Source organism: Lethenteron reissneri, unplaced genomic scaffold (genome assembly GCF_015708825.2).
Source record: "Lethenteron reissneri isolate LAM-NWPU_2019-01 unplaced genomic scaffold, ASM1570882v1 scaffold_1585, whole genome shotgun sequence".
NCBI lineage: Eukaryota > Metazoa > Chordata > Hyperoartia > Petromyzontiformes > Petromyzontidae > Lethenteron > Lethenteron reissneri.
In genome coordinates this window covers 6,582-23,043 of record NW_026891317.1, presented here as the reverse complement: position 1 = coordinate 23,043, position 16,462 = coordinate 6,582, and the positions used below count along the sequence as shown (strand labels likewise).

The following is a 16,462-nucleotide window of genomic DNA, read 5'->3' as shown; positions in this document are numbered from 1 at the left end:
GCTTGGTACTTGGGAGGTCGTGGCTTGGATCCAGACACTGACGACGTCTGCTGCTGCTGTATATTTGGAGTCTGCGAGTCTCTCTCATGATCATCATCATCACGGTGGCTAGGAGATGTTAACTACCTACACAGGAGGTCATGGGTTACATCCCCGCCCCTGACACCTGCTGCTGTATATTTGGAGTTTGCGTGGTCTCTCATCATCATCATCACGGTGGCTGAAAGGTTGCCTATTACGCAGGAGGTCGTGGGTTCGATCCCGACCCTGACACTTCCTGCTGCGTGTCTCTGCGCGTTCAGAGTCATTTGGCTGATGATATTCATTTGCCGCCCGACGACGATGACGACGATGATGATGATGACGACGAGAGCCACCGATTTGAGCCGACACTTGTGATAGCCGCTGTAGCTTCTACTCAAGTTACCGTAGTTGCACGCGGGGGGCTTACCCGTAAGATACAACAAAGTTATTTGTAATCTATGTACTGATTTAATAGATTGTTAACCATTGCTATACTTTGCACGTGCCGACGGCGCGCATGGTGTTTGGTTTGCGTGTCGCGTGTCGTGTTGTTGTCAACGTTCTGCTTGATTTTCCCCTCGTTCCCCAAGTAGACGAGGGAGGAGGAAACGCCCCGAACCTGCTCCCCGAGAAGGATACCCGTCTCCGACTGCAGGTAGCCACTACGTAACAACACCAACAACAACAACAACACCCCATTCGCCACTAAGTGGCGGTGACGTCCCACGATGCCGGTGCCGGCCAAGTGCACCGTGAGGCCACGTGAAGTGTCGAACGCCTGCTGGCAGGAGGTCACGGAGCAGACCCAGGTGCCACGGTCGACTGACCGAGATGACTGGCTAATGCACCACCTGTGCCCCCTACTGTGCCAACTTGCTGTGCTTTAGCCACCCGGCGCTCCGCTCGTTGTTGTGAGCGTCGCTCCTCCTCCGCCCTCCGTTGTTGTTGGAGGGCGACTGCCTCCAACTGCCCAGTAGCGTCCTTCACGAGCCTCCTCCACTGAGGCCGATCTTGACAACCGCTGGTACCAGTCATCGGCAAGTCCACTCAGCTCCACGTCCTCCTGTACCACATCACTCCATCTCTTCTCTAGCCCGTGCCGCGCCCGTCTAGCCCCCTCGATCCGGCCGAACAAAAAGCTGTTTAGGCATGCGGTGGCTGGGCATGGCGGGCTACATGACCCAGCCAACGCAGCCTTGCCTGCCGGAGGAGCTCACTGATGGGACTTTGCCCAGATCTTTCAGGATTTGTGAGCTCCTCACACAATCCAGCCTGGTTAAACCCAGGATGGATCGTAGGCAGGCCAGCCTAAAATGTATTCCAACCGGCGAAGATGCTCCACTAGGGGGGGCCACAACACCACAGACCACCACTACCACCACCACTAACACCACTGCCACCACCACCACCGGCGGTTGAGCAGAAACAATCGTAATTTTAGGAGCTCGCCCCCCCCCCGATGGACACCGCCGGATGAAAGCTGCCCCCCGTGGCGTGGCGGCGACGCCATCCGCCTGCTCCTGCACGATCACGGCGACGGCGTGGTGGCTATGAGATGTTGACCACCTCGCCTGGCACGCAGGAGGTCGTGGCTTCGAGCCCAACCCCTGACGACGACTGCCTCTGGATATTTGGAGTTTGCCGCGTCCGTTTCCCCCCGTGGTCGCGTGACATCTTAAACCACCGTCACGCGAACCTCCCAATTAGAAACGGTTTGTTCTACGGACGGTGCGGAATAACGATTCAACGTGCACACGCGCTCCGCGCCTAGGGCACGCAGCGCGCTCGCGCGCTAGGTACATACGCGCTCGTGTGCTAGGTACGTACGTATCGTCTTCACCTACTTTTCTCCGCTCCTCCAGCTGCTACGTGAGCAATGTGCTGGCCGGGGGGTTCGCCACTATGACGGAGGGCGACGATGGCGACGATTGTCACCGTGGGGATGATTGGAGCTGCTGCACGTGGAGGAGGTGGTGAGGTGGTGGAAGGGGAGAGATTGCCTTCATCGGGCTACAGACACGAGCCCCCAGCAGCCGAGTGAGGCTGTGTGCAGCACAGGCAATGTGTGTGTTTGTGTGCGCAGCGCGTCTAGGCTGCCACTCTAGTAGTAGTGGGGTAAATAAAAACTTCCCGTCAGGCACTGCTGGTCTCCGTTGGTCTTGATTCAGGTCTGTCTCGCCACCACCCCGCTGGTCTCCTTCCCGGAGCAGCGTCGGCTCTATAGCGCGCCCCCGCACGCTCCCTCCAGTGCGCCCCGCACACAGACACGGAGACACACGAGAGAGACACAGACTAGACCCAGAGAGAGACACGGAGAGACACAGAGAGACACATTGAGATAGACATAGACAGAGACACGGAGAGAGACACAGAGAGAGCACGGAGAGAGACACAGAGACACGGAGAGACAGTGAGAGAGGCACAGAGAGACAACGGAGAGACACAGTGCGAGACACAGACACAGAGAGACACAGTGAGAGAGACACAGACAGACACAGAGAGACAGAGAGACGCGGAGAGACATAGTGAGAGAGACAGTGAGAGAGACACAGAGAGAGACGCAGAGACAGAGCGACACGGAGAGAGACACGGAGAGACACAGAGACACAGTGAGAGAGACACGGAGAGACGCAGTGGGAGAGACACAGTGAGAGAGACACGGTGAGACAGAGACAGAGAGACACAGTGAGAGAGACACGGAGAGACACAGTGAGAGAGACAGAGACACCGAGAGAGACACGCAGAGAGACACAGAGACACAGACAGAGCCAGAGAGACAGTGAGAGACACAGAGAGACACGGAGAGACAGTGAGAGAGACAGTGAGAGAGACAGAGAGAGACACAGAGAGACAGAGACACAGAGAGACACAGTGAGAGAGACACGGAGAGACGGAGTGAGAGAGATACGGAGAGACACAGAGAGAGACACAGTGAGAGACACAGTGAGAGACACAGTGAGAGAGACAGACTTTTATAACAATTTTATTCCTCCGGCGTCAATTGCGCTGGAGCATTTTCAATGTATTTGGTACACCCGGCCTTTATGGCCACACAACGCACGCGCCTTTATGGCAGCAAAGCAACAACCCGGCCCACGCGCTGCCACGCAACGCGCAGCGTCGGCACCACATCCACCACACGCCACTCACGCACCATCGCCACCGCCGCACAGTCAGTGTCCGATGTCTGTCTGGGCTTTGACGCCCTTTCGCCTGGCAGGGCCCCTCCTGCTCCTCCACACCCTCCTCTCCTGGTGGGGGGGGGGGGGGGTGGCAGCTTCCTCACTTTGGTCATCATCGCCTTCAACCGGTAGACCTCCTGCCGGTTGAAGCAGTATCTGTGTGGGTCCTTGACCACCGTCCGTGCCACCTTGATGAAAGCCCCCCTGTCGGGGAACCTGTCCCGCACATGAACGTTCCGTGCCCCGTACACCTGCTTCATCCATCGGAGGATGTCACTGGGTGTATACGTTCCTGGCCTACTCCCGTCCCTCCACCCTGCGCGCTTTCGGGGGTACTCCTCCTCGTCCCAATCGTCCTCAGGGTCCTCACGGTCACCCGTCTCATCGGCGCCGGCCTCCCCTGCCGCCTCCGCCGACCCTCCTGGAGCCGGGGTCCTCCCCGGGCTTGAGCCCAATTCTGGGCATCTTCCTCTTCTTGAGTCTCTCAATCACTCCGTCGTCATACATCTTCGGGGTGGGCGGAGGGGTGCCCTTCACCGGCACGAAACCGCTCGGCACACCGTTGTCATCGGTGTCGGCCCACCCACCGATGGCGATGAGGGCAGCGCCACCTCTCACGTCGGCGCAGGTCTCCTCTTCCGTCTCTGCCGCCGGGGCCTCGCTGGGCACGCTCCCGCGCGCAGGCAGCCCACTGCCCCCAGGGTCCATGTTCACCTCCTCCCCCTCCCCCGGGATGGACGAAGAGGTGCTCCCCGGAGCCTCAACGCCACCCGGCACAGCCACGGCGCCGGTGGCGGTCGTCGGCTGTTCCTCTCCCTGCGTTGGAGGGGGGGAGGCCGGGCCCGGAGGTCGCGCTCCCGGCTCGGTCGTCTCCGCCAGGGGTGCGTCACCCGTGACCTCCGTGGCCTTCCCCCCCCCCCCCCCCTCCACAGGGCAGCCGGCTGGCTGGATACCGTCGCCAGCTGTTTCGGCCGTCTTCATGGGCTGGGCGCTCTCGCGCCTGCCCATCCTCCTCTTTCCGCGCCCCTCCGACGACGGTGAACGCTCCACCGTCATCGTCAGCGGGCTCCTTCTCTGGTGCTGGCTCTCCGCGCTCCGGCACCATCTTGCTGCTGCTGCCCCTGCTGCTACTGCTGCTCACGATGCTCCCGCTGCTGCTGCTGTTGCGGCTGCAGCGTCGGCGTCGTCTCCTCCACCCAACCTCGTCTTGGTGGAGCGGTACTTTTTAACATGTCCCACGCCGCCACACCCGTAGCAGCGTGGTGCGGTTGTAGCCAAGTACACCGTGTGGACGCGGCCACCAGCGGTGCGCTTGATGGCCACGTCCAGCTCGTTGCGTACACCTTTTAAGATGAGGAGCACCTGCCGTTTGCCGGACATGAGGTGCCGCATGGCCGGGTTCCGCGTTCTCATGGGCAGCAGGCTGATGCTGGAGGCCACCGTGCCGAAGCGTTGCAGCTCTCCCACCAGCTCCTCGTTTTTCATGTATGGCGGGGCGCCTGTGATGGTGACTCGTACCGTCGGTGCCGTGAGAGGGGTGCACTGCACGAGCAGCCCCCCCTCCCCTCTGACGCTGAGCCCCCTCCACCACGCGCGCCACCGTGGGCCACGTACACCACTCTGTCGATCTACACCATCCACCTATATCGGTATCTCACGCCCATTGTATGTGTAGTGAGTTCAGGGAGACGACGACGGAGTTGAGGCACACTCTTTTTATTAACGCAGGGACAGACACAATAGTTGAAGGGGTAACGGCCCCTTCACCCGTACTATGTGGGAAACCACCCCTAGTACTAAGCCCTCTGTCCTGCTCCGCAGTCCTCCTCTAATGGGCTACGGGAGGCTGTCTGATCCGGCCCTGGTAAGCAGAGATCTCGGCACCAGCTAAGCCGGCCCTGCCCTTACAAGGGCAGAGGTCCGGGAGCTCTTGGGCCGCGCCGCTGGCTTGCCCAGCTCGGCCCTGACAAGGGCAGCGAGACAGGGGAGTCCCAGGGCCTAATCTCAGAGTCTTCAGTCTTCACTGGTCAGCTTCGTGTCGAACTGGCCCCGAGCTCTCTGGCTCCCCGCCTTTTATAGAGATCCCCTCGGAGGGGCGGGGTTATGGGGGATCACAGAGCCCCCATGGCCCCCCAGTGGTTAACGGATGCGGACGTCGGTGTGGCCACCCGTGTGTGCGGGTGCAGACACCCCTGTGTTTCTCGTCCGCCTTTTCTCCCGTAATAACCCCTACACAGGCAACGAGCTGAGATTAGGAGCAAACTCTTAAAGGGAGTGCTCCTAATCTCAGCTTGTTACAATGAGGGAAAAAAGCATTTGATCCCCTGCTGATTTTGTACGTTTGCCTGCTGACAAAGAAATGATCAGTCTATAATTTTAATGGTGGGTTTATTTGAACAGTAAAAGACAGAATAACAGCAACAAAATCCAGAAAAAACGCATGCCAAAAATGTTATAAATTGATTTGCATTTTAATTGTCTCCACGCATGCACCACTGTCTCTATCTCTAATCACCCTGTCCCTATACCACTACACACTGTTCTTCACGACTATACAGTAGTACCGTACACCCACGCAGTTACATTGAACACGTATTTCTTTAGAACTGCTTTCCGTGAACCTTAGGTCAATGTCACCACCACCGTCAATGTCACTACCACCACCACCGTCAATGTCACTACCACCACCACCGTCAATGTCACTACCACCACCACCATCAATGTCACCACCACCACCACCAGTCATGTCCTACCACCACCCCGTCAATGTCACTACCACCACCACCACCGTCAATGTCACTACCACCACCACCGTCAATGTCACTACCACCACCACCATCAATGTCACCACCACCACCATCAATGTCACCACCACCACCGTCATGTCACTACACCACCACCAGTCATGTCACCTACCACCACCACCAGTCAATGTCACCACCACCACCGTCAATGTCCTACCACCACCACCACCACCGTCAATGTCACCTACCACCACCGTCAATGTCACTACCACCACCACCATCAATGTCACCACCACCACCACCGTCAATGTCACTACCACCACCACCATCAATGTCACCACCACCACCACCGTCAATGTCACTACCACCACCACCACCACTCAATGTGACTACCACCACCACCATCAATGTCACCACCACCACCGTCAATGTCACTACCACCACCACCACCGTCAATGTCACCACCACCACCACCGTCAATGTCACCACCACCACCACCGTCAATGTCACTACCACCACCACCATCAATGTGACTACCACCACCATCACCATCATCACTACCAGTCACCACCACCACCGTCATCGTCACTACCAACCGCCATGTGCTAACAGGTGGCAGTGACGTCACGACGGCTCTTGTGATGGCGTCCGGGGATGGAATTCCTTTCCAGCCCAGAGGCTGCCTGCCCTGCGCCACGTATACAAACCCTCGTTGTGACAGGTCTCTCTAGGCTGGCTCAGCAGTTCAACTGCTGTGTTTTATCGCTCTCTCTCCAATGTCGGCAAGAAGCGCGCGGAGATTTTCCACCTCGTGACGTCAACGGCGATCGCAAAGTTGCGATTTAAAAAAAATCTCGTGGTCAGAACGACGACCGGTTCCGCGCGTCCGTTTCGGCACCGCCTCTGCTGCTGCTGTTCCCTTCCCAGTCACGGCGGAGAAGCAGTGCGGCTGCCAGGAGCAACTCCGCTGGAACGCCGACTGCAAGCTGTGCCCTTGGACCGTCGATCAATTCTTGTGCAAGTAGCCTCAAGACGCTGTCGAGGGATGGCCTCGGCTGAAATCCCGATTCCATTTGGTTTCAGCCGGGTCCTGTGGGTGTGTTTGGTGACCCCCCCACAAAGTTTGTTTGGGGCACCGGTATCATAGCATCCAGCATGCGCATGACTACGTGACACGATACATTACACGACTACAAACACTACACTTTGATACACTACACCTTGATACACTACCCTGCTATGCACTTGTCAACATCCGCATGTGGTGAATTTCCACAATGCAGAAACGCTGTTGCTTTTTGACCGTCGCCACTTGATTGCGGTTAGCAACTCAGTGGCGTTGTTGTTGTTGTTCCTTTCTACTCCGTTCTTGTTGACGCCGCGTTTGGCAATTCTACGAAACGTTCACTGAGCACAGTGAGGATGGACAATGCAGAGTGGTGTGTGTGAGTGTGTGAGTGAGTGAGTGTGTGAGTGTGAGTGAGTGTGTGAATGAGTGTGTGAGTGTGTGTGTGAGTGTGTGAGTGTGTGGGCACAGTGAGGATGGACAATGCAGAGCGGTGACCCCTACACAAGTGAGTTAGCGAGCCGCCCCTGCAGCATCCGTCATCATACCCTTCACTGAGCCGCGTGACGCTCTATACACTTTACACTTGAATACAATCTTGCAGAAAAAAGTCATTTTCTGTGTGTCTATCTCTGTGTGTGTGGACGTCGGGGATGCCTTCCTGAGTATGGAAACGGCGTTATACCGAAGCGATTGATAGTGTGGTGGTGGTGGTAGTAGGTGAGGTTTTCGTCGAGGATGCGTTCCTGAGTATGGAAACGGTGTTATACCGAAGCGATTGATAGTGTGGTGGTGGTGGTAGTAGGTGGTGATGGTGGTGGAGGCGAAGGGGCTGAGAGGGTGGCGGTGTTAATCACGTGACCACGTCATTTGCGAATTGACGTTAAATCGGAGTAACGCTGCATTTTCTGTGTTTTTTGGAGTTTGCCGTGTGCGTTTTGGGTCTCGATTAAGTCGGCTGTGGTGTTCACGATGGCGAATAGCGGTGCACTAGTTCCGCATCGATTGTTAATGATCACCAGGGGCGGGAGGAGTGGGCGTCCTCATGGATCCCGTACCGCTCTCCAGCACGCCTTATCCCACTGGAACAGTTTCATTATCGATCAACTAGAATCTTTCGATTTAAAGCTTCTTTGGTGACTGCAGGGATTCATCTTCTTGGTTCTTTCGGTAAAGTCACGTAGAAGAGAAATAATAAAATAATACAAATAAAACAATATAATTCTCACGACGTTTCGGCCACAACGCAAGCAGCCGTCCTCAGATGAAGAACAGGTCTGTCGGAAAGACAGCATCTGAATGAAACACCACCAGGCTTGGCAGCGTATATTTAAGCCGGGATGGAGGGGGGAAGAGCGCCTTGACAAAATAATTTGCATATCAAGAGGAATTTAGCATATTTATGGGAAATGCAGATATGGGATTAGTACCACTTGTGAAATGCGTAGGAGGTGGGCGGGAGGTCTCAAAGTCATATTATGCCCGTGCATTATGCAGGATTAGCAGCATCAGAATCGTGCAACATTCGCGAGTTTCCTCTCCGTCTGTCCACGCGCGTGATGCCTCCCCAATTCGGTACTTCGGACGACGGTGAAAAACCCCACAAATGGGTGCGGAGTGATGATGATGATTGATGACGATGGTGGTGGTGGTGGTGATGACGATGATGATGGTGATGATGACGGTGATGATGACGATGATGATGACGATGATGATGATGGTGACGATGATGATGATGACGATGGTGATGATGACGATGATGATGACGATGATGATGATTGATGACGATGATGATGATGGTGGTGGTGATGATGGTGATGATGGTGATGATGGTGATGATGATGGTGATGATGATGGTGATGACGATGATGATGATAGTTTAATGATCCAGGAGGCTGCGCGGTGTCACGGAGACTCTCCACTCAGTAGGGCCCTTCCACATTCGGGGTTTTTGATTTATGTTTCATCGCAGGATATTGTCAGCCAATGAGTAAGTTGCGTGTACCGCAAGGGTAGGAGGAAATCTGAACATCTCGGAGAAAAGCCGCTCCTTGCACGAGGGGGAAACACTGGCACAAGCGTCGTGGTGACGTCACCGCCACTTAGTGGCGAATGGCGGTTGTTGTGTTGGGTGTGGGGGTGTGTGTGTGGGGGTGTGTGTGAGTGTGGGGGGTGTGTGTGAGTGTGGGGGGGTGTGTGTGAGTGTGGGGGGGTGTGTGGGAGTGTGTGAGTGTGGGAGTGTGTGTGGGAGTGTGTGAGTGTGTGTGGGGGTGTGTGACTGTGTAACTGTATGGGTGTGAGAGTGAGTGTGTGGGTGTGTGCGAGTGTGTGGGTGGGGAGCGGTAGTGTAGTGGTTAGCGCGCTGCGCTATGAACCCGGCGGCACGAGTTCGATTCCCATTCACGGCTAACACCAGTGACGATTATCTGAACCGGTTCCCGGGCCTCAGCCTCAAATGAGTACCTGGTGCGGTGTGTAAACATCGCCACTGGGGAGACAAAGGCGGTAGGGCGTGGTGCTGGCCACCCACCCCCTCGTGTGCCGTTCTGGCCTTCATAGGTGCTCGCTAACAGCACTTGCCCCTACAGTCTGTTAAAGGCTATACGGGGGTTCTTAGTTCTTTGTGTGGGGGTGTGAGTGTGTGAGTGTGTGGGGGTGAGTGTATGTGTGCATGTGTGTGTGTGTGTGCGACCCACTCCCCGTGCCGACCAATCGGATGGAGCATCTGGCTGCCTGAACATCGTCACACGGCGAAGGTCTCCGACACTCGTCCTGTTCTCTCTTCGCGTCTGTTCATCGGCGGCTGCGCGTCCACGTCCCTGTCCCTACGCACGTTCTGCATTCCCAGCGCCACTGTCGAAAGAAGGACAAACAGAAGGTTCATCTTCTTGGTTCTTTGGGTAAAGTCATCACGTAGAAGGGAAATAATGAAATAATAAAAATAAAACAAAGTCGCGTAGAAGGGAAATAATGAAATAATAAAAATAAAACAAAGTCGCGTAGAAGGGAAATAATGAAATAATATTAATATAAAACAATAACAATTCTCACGACGTTTCGCCTGCAACACAAGCAATCGTCATCAGGTGTGAAATCCACAGCAAGAAAGAGTGGCGGTTTGTCGTGACGTCAGCACCACGGACAGCGATTTGGCAGTTGGCCAGATGGACGAGTCCAACTCTGTTCGGGTCTTCACGCTCACGTGACTTGCAGACGCAGCCCGTTGTCTGCTGCCCCCTCCTCTTCTCCCCGAACAGAGATGGACTCGTCCATCTGGCCAACTGCCAAATCGCTGTCCGTGGTCCTGACGTCACGACAAACCGTCACTTTTTTTAAAATTTTCTTGCTGTGGATTTCACACCTGACGACGATTGCTTGTGTTGCAGTCGAAACGTCGTGAGAATTTTTTATTGTTTTATATTTTTATTATTTCATTATTCCCATCTACGTGATGATTTTACCGAATTCAAGTTTCTAGAATCAACCCACCTGCGCCTGCAACATGGCTTCATCCCAGAGGTCGCAATCAGGTACCCGAAACCCGTACCCTACCCGTAACCGGCCGGGTACGGGTAGGGTACGGGTACGGGTACCCGTTTGCGACCCTGGTGCGGCCGGGTACGGGTAAGGAATCAAAACCCGTTTGCGAGCTCTGGCGTGAACGTGAGACCATCGTCAGTGACACACCGAGTGTGGGGCCACGGAGAGAGAGAGCTCCGGCCGGCTACCCACGTCAATGCTCATTCACCAGGGGGGGCCGGGCGATCCGGCTGCCCGGGCCCTGAAGGCCGACGGCGTCTCCTCCTCCTCCTCCTCCTCGTGTTGTTCCCCTTGCAGACGGAGACGACGTAGACCACGACAGCCACAGGCGCCAGCACCCCGGCCACCAGCAGCCCTGCCCTGTGCGGCGGCGTCTCCCCTGGAGGGGCGGCGGTGGCCTCGCTCAGAGCCCCGCCGTGTGGCCGCCGTGGGGCTGCAGAGACACGGAGACGGGGGGGGGGGGGGGGGCTCAGGGTGACCCCCACTCGCACCCTGCACCACCACCTCAAGCGGCGACTCGACACGGCTTCACGTGCAGCAGGGAGAGACACTCACTCAACACGGCTTCACGTGCAGCAGGGAGAGACACTCACTCAACACGGCTTCACGTGCAGCAGGGAGAGACACTCACTCAACACGGCTTCACGTGCAGCAGGGAGAGACACTCACTCAACACGGCTTCACGTGCAACAGGGAGAGACACTCACTCAACACGGCTTCACGTGCAACAGGGAGAGACCACCCATTCAACACGGCTTCACATGCAACAGGGAGAGACACTCACTCAACACGGCTTCACGTGCAGTAGGGAGAGACCTCTCACTCGGGATTGACATCGTATCGAAATTGCGAAGAGTCGCGTCGCCGCGCGGCGAGCGTGGCCGTGTCAGCCACGGCGCAACCGGCGCCGCGAGCTCCGCGCTCGGCTCACCCGCAGCCGTCACGTCCTGCAGCTGCAGCAGCAGCTCCGCTTGCACGGCGGCGTTCCCCGCGGCGTCACAGCGGCGGCAGTCGACGCGGCACAGGGCGACGGGGCCGAGGCTCCCGGGGAAGTTGGGGATGCCGACGGAGCAGTCTCCCGCGAGCACGTCTCCCGCGGACTTGGCGACGCTCGAGTCGTCCGCCGTCTCGTCGCCCGAGAAGTAGATCTGCCAACGACACCGAGCGCGACGTGGGACGGTCGAGCGCGATCGCACGCGATGCCCGCCGTCGAATCGTCGTGAGCTGAGCCGGGCTCGGTGAGCTCGGTTAACTCCCTACACGGGAGAGCTCTTGGGCGATGGCAAAATATGAACGTTGAGTTTGCGTCGAGTTCTTGGTTCTTTCGGTAAAGTCGTCACGTAGAATGGAAATAATAAAAATAAAACATAATAAAATAATTCTCAGGACGTTTCGGCCACAACGCAAGCAGCCATCCTCAGGTGAAGAACAGGTCTGTCGGAAAGACAGCGTCTGTTGCATTCATCTTCTTGGTTCTTTTGGTAAAGTCACGTAGAATGGAAATAATAAAGAACAGGTCTCCACCTGAGGACGGCTGGTTGCGTTGTGGCCGAAACGTCGTGAGAATTGCATTTTATTATGTTTTATTTTTATTACTTTATTACTTCCGTTCTACGTGGTGACTTTACCCAAAGAACCAAGAAGATGAATCCCTGCAGTCACGAAATCAGCTTTAAATCTTAAGACAATCACTAGTCACGACTGACGTGAAATGCGAGCCCCACCAAGGTCATGTCTCCACTGGTGACGTTCTCTGCGTAGCGTCTGGGCATCGTGAACCACTGGACGACGACGTGGTCCAGGTGTGTGGCCAGTGGGGAGAAGGAGCAGGGGAGAGTGACGTTCTCTCCCTCCCTCACAGACAGACTCTTCGGGAGAGTGAGCTGGAGCTTGACAGCCAACGCCGCATCTGCAGAGAGACCGGTCACGCTCGTTACGCATACACCTTGTTGACCATGCAAAACAGATTTAACTACGCATCAAAACGCTATACCACAGAGCTCATGGCATTTCTGACCAACACCACCTGGCCAGTGAATTGAGACATGTACATCGGGCCCTCAGGACGAACGGATACTCTGACCGCACCATCCGCCAAGCTGTTTCTCCCACCATACAGAAACAGCCACTTGAAACTCCGATCAAAACCATCACGTTGCCATACATAGCAGGCGTGACCAAAAAGATCTCCAAAATTCTAAACAAACATAAGATCCAAGTCCGATTCAGTACAGTACATAACATCCGTGATCTAATTCCATCTGTGAAAGATGTCATTCCTGACTTACAATACCCTGGAGTCTACAAACTGAGTTGCAGTGGTGGTGATTGCTAGATTGGAGAAACGAAACGCCATGTCTCTGATCGTGTCCGCGAGCACAAGTCAGATCTGAAACACGGCAGAACTGATTCTTCCGCCGTTGCCGATCATTGCTACAACGCTGTGGGCTCTCATGAAATTGTCTTTTCCGAGACCAAGGTGCTCTGCAAACCTCCTGGCTACCATCAAGGGTTTTTACACGAAGCCATCCAAATATACAAACACAGACATAATTTCAACCGTGATGATGGGTACAAACTGAGAAATCATTGGAAAGATGTTATTGACCATGCGAAAAAGATTTAACTACACATATTTGGACCATCTTATTTGACAGACAACTATTCCTTAGTTACCGTACAGTTCACTGATAGACAGCCACTGGCACGCCCAGGGCGGTGTCACAGGGGTCGCATCGCCGTGAGCTCCTCGTCGTCCTCACGGTGGGAGATTTAAAAACAACTATGACAATTAGCAGGTGAAATGTGACCCTTTTAATCAAAAGTTACCTGGCCACAAATGCGGAAATTTATCGCAGAAAAGTCATCGGAATGCACGTCGACTCGAAATGTGGAGGAAAAAACAGAGGACCCGGAGACAAATCCACGCGGCCACAGGGACAGACTCGCAAACTCCAAATATACAGCAGCAGGCATCAGGGTCGGGATTGAACCCACGACCTCCTGTACACCAGGCGAGGTAGTTAACATCTCCTAGCCCCCGTGATGATGATGAGAGAGACACCGCAAACTCCAAATATACAGCAGCAGGCATCAGGCTCGGAATTGAACCCACGATCTCCTGTACACCAGGCGAGGTAGTTAACATCTCCTAGCCACCGTGATGATGACGATGAGAGAGGGAGACTCGCAAACTCCAAATATACAGCAGCAGCAGGCATCAGGCTCGGAATTGAACCCACGACCTCCTGTACACCAGGCGAGGTAGTTAACATCTCCTAGCCACCGTGATGATGACGATGAGAGAGAGAGACACGCAAACTCCCAATATACAGCAGCAGGCGTCAGGGTCGTGATCGAACCCACGACCTCCTGCATTCAAGGCGAGGCAGATCGCAGTGACCTCTCACCTAGCTAACGAAAGGGCACCGTCCAATGTGTGCTGGGTGAGTGTCTCTGGGTGTGAACTCACCCAGAAGGAGGAAGACGAACAGTGAGATGAGGACCGGCTTCATGGCCGGCTCTGTCTGCTGATGATCGCAAAAGAGAACGAGCCATTAGTCCATCTCACGGCCGCACTCCAACGGTTCACACTCCCTCACTTTCACATCACTCCGCTTCAACATCTTTCCATTCGTGACATCGGCGATGAGTTTCATCTTTTTGCATTCGGTTTTCCCATCTGCTATAATATAAATGCACGCTTAATTTCTACACGCCAGAGGTCGATACCCGGCTACCCGTACCCGGCCGGGATTTCATTTATACCTGATGATGATTGCTTGTGTTGCAATCGAAACGTCGTATGCTTGTATTAAATGTATTATTTTATCTTTACACGTGACTTTACCGAAAGAACCACCAAAGAGTAATTCCTGCAGTCACGAAAGCTCCAAATTAAGTTTGAATGTTTGCGTGTCGTTAAACCGACCATCAGCCGACACAGCCAGTTGGCAAGGTTTATCACGCGAACACACCGTGCCAATCTGTCACTGGAGCAGCACTAACCGGTTGTGTGTTGGAGTGTCTGTGTGTGTGTGTACACACGTACACACACACAGTGTGTACGTGTGTACACTGTGTGTGTACGTGTGTACACTGTGTGTGTGTCTGTGTGTGTACACTGTGTGTGTGTACACTGTGTGTGTGTGTACACTGTGTGTGTGTACACTGTGTGTGTGTATACACTGTGTGTGTCTGTGTGTGTGTGTACACTGTGTGTACACTGTGTGTCTGTGTACACTGTGTGTGTGTACACTGTGTGTGTGTCTGTGTGTGTGTGTACACTGTGTGTGTGTATACACTGTGTGTCTGTGTGTGTCTGTGTGTGTGTGTACACTGTGTGTGTGTGTACACTGTGTCTGTGTGTACACTGTGTGTCTCTGTGTGTACACTGTGTGTGTCTGTGTGTGTGTACACTGTGTGTGTGTGTACACTGTGTGTGTACACTGTGTGTGTGTACACTGTGTGTGTCTGTGTGTGTGTATACACTGTGTGTCTGTGTGTGTCTGTGTGTGTGTGTACCACTGTGTGTGTGTGTACACTGTGTGTCTGTGTGTACACTGTGTGTCCGTGTGTGTACACTGTGTGTGTGTCTGTGTGTGTACACTGTGTGTGTGTATACACTGTGTGTCTGTGTGTGTGTCTGTGTGTGTGTATACACTGTGTGTGTGTGTACACTGTGTGTGTACACTGTGTGTGTACCTGTGTCTGTGTGTGTGTACACTGTGTGTGTGTATACACTGTGTGTCTGTGTGTGTGTCTGTGTGTGTGTATACACTGTGTGTGTGTGTACACTGTGTGTACACTGTGTGTGTATACTGTGTGTCTGTGTGTGTGTGTGTACACTGTGTGTGTATACACTGTGTGTCTGTGTGTGTGTGTACACTGTGTGTGTGTACACTGTGTGTGTGTGTACACTGTGTGTGTGTTACACTGTGGTGGTACATGTGTGTGTGTGTACAATGTGTGTGTGTACAATGTGTGTGTGTGTGTACACTGTGTGTGTGTGTGTACACTGTGTGTGTGTTCAGCACGCCCGGCGGACCCGTTATTCGATCCCGACTCCTGCCGGGGGAGGCGCTCCGGGCGCGGCGGGTCCGCTAGGAAAACTCGGGATGGCCCGAGGCCGACTAGGCCGCAGTCTTCCCTCCCCTCTGTTCTAGATGGTGACGGTGTTGCTGATGTTGTTGTTGATGTTGCTGATGCTTGATGTGATGTTGTTGATGATGTTGTTGTTGATGTTGTTGATGTTGTTGTTGATGTTGCTGTTGTTGTTGTTGCTGATGTTGTTGTTGATGCTGATGTTGTTGTTGATGCTGATGATGATGTTGATGCTGATGTTGTTGTTGATGCTGCTGATGATGTTGTTGATGCTGATTGCTGATTATGTTGTTGTTGATGATAATGTTGTTGATGCTGATGATGTTGTTGATGCTGCTTCTGATGATGTTGATGATATTGCTGCTGATGCTAGGGGTGGTGATGATGTTGCTGATGATGGTGTAGATGATGTTATTAATGATGTTGCTGATGCTGATGATGTTGTTGATGCTGATGATGTTGTTGTATATGATGGTGTAAATGATGTTTATTGATAATGTTGATGATCGCAAACATCAACATAATTTATTAATTTATTCAGTTAGGGTAGCCTCTCATTGTGGGAGGGGAGAGTCTTGTACCCCAGAAAGTGACGTCATGTCATCTGCTGCCGCGTGACGTCATGTCATCTGCTGCCGCGTGACGTCATGTCATCTGCTGCCGCGTGACGTCACGAGCTAACAGGAAGCTGGAGGTCCGCGCGTGAACTGCAATCCGAGGTGAGAAATTTTCATTGCGGTTGTTGTTGTGGTTGTGGTTGTTGTGGTTGTTGTTGTTGTTTACCAAGCTAGAGCATCGCTCTC

At 54.1% G+C, this 16,462-nt stretch overlaps 1 protein-coding gene across 2 annotated transcripts; it reads right to left on the bottom strand.

The window, feature by feature from the left end:
• Positions 1–9,200: 9,200 nt before the first annotated feature.
• LOC133362710 (uncharacterized) lies at positions 9,201–15,737 on the bottom strand. 2 transcript variants are annotated; one of them, XM_061581632.1, is made up of 6 exons: positions 15,604–15,737; positions 14,029–14,086; positions 12,281–12,465; positions 11,488–11,704; positions 10,765–10,989; positions 9,201–9,869 (listed from the first exon to the last, which is right to left on the bottom strand). In XM_061581632.1, exons 2-6 carry the CDS (start codon positions 14,069–14,071, stop codon positions 9,760–9,762), a joined length of 780 nt encoding a protein of 259 aa, XP_061437616.1. In that variant the 5' UTR covers positions 14,072–14,086; positions 15,604–15,737; the 3' UTR covers positions 9,201–9,759. The 2 variants fall into 2 exon arrangements, with proteins under 2 accessions (XP_061437616.1, XP_061437617.1); XM_061581633.1 differs by having other exon boundaries at positions 14,029–14,083; positions 15,604–15,714.
• Between the last annotated feature and the right edge of the window lie 725 nt (positions 15,738–16,462).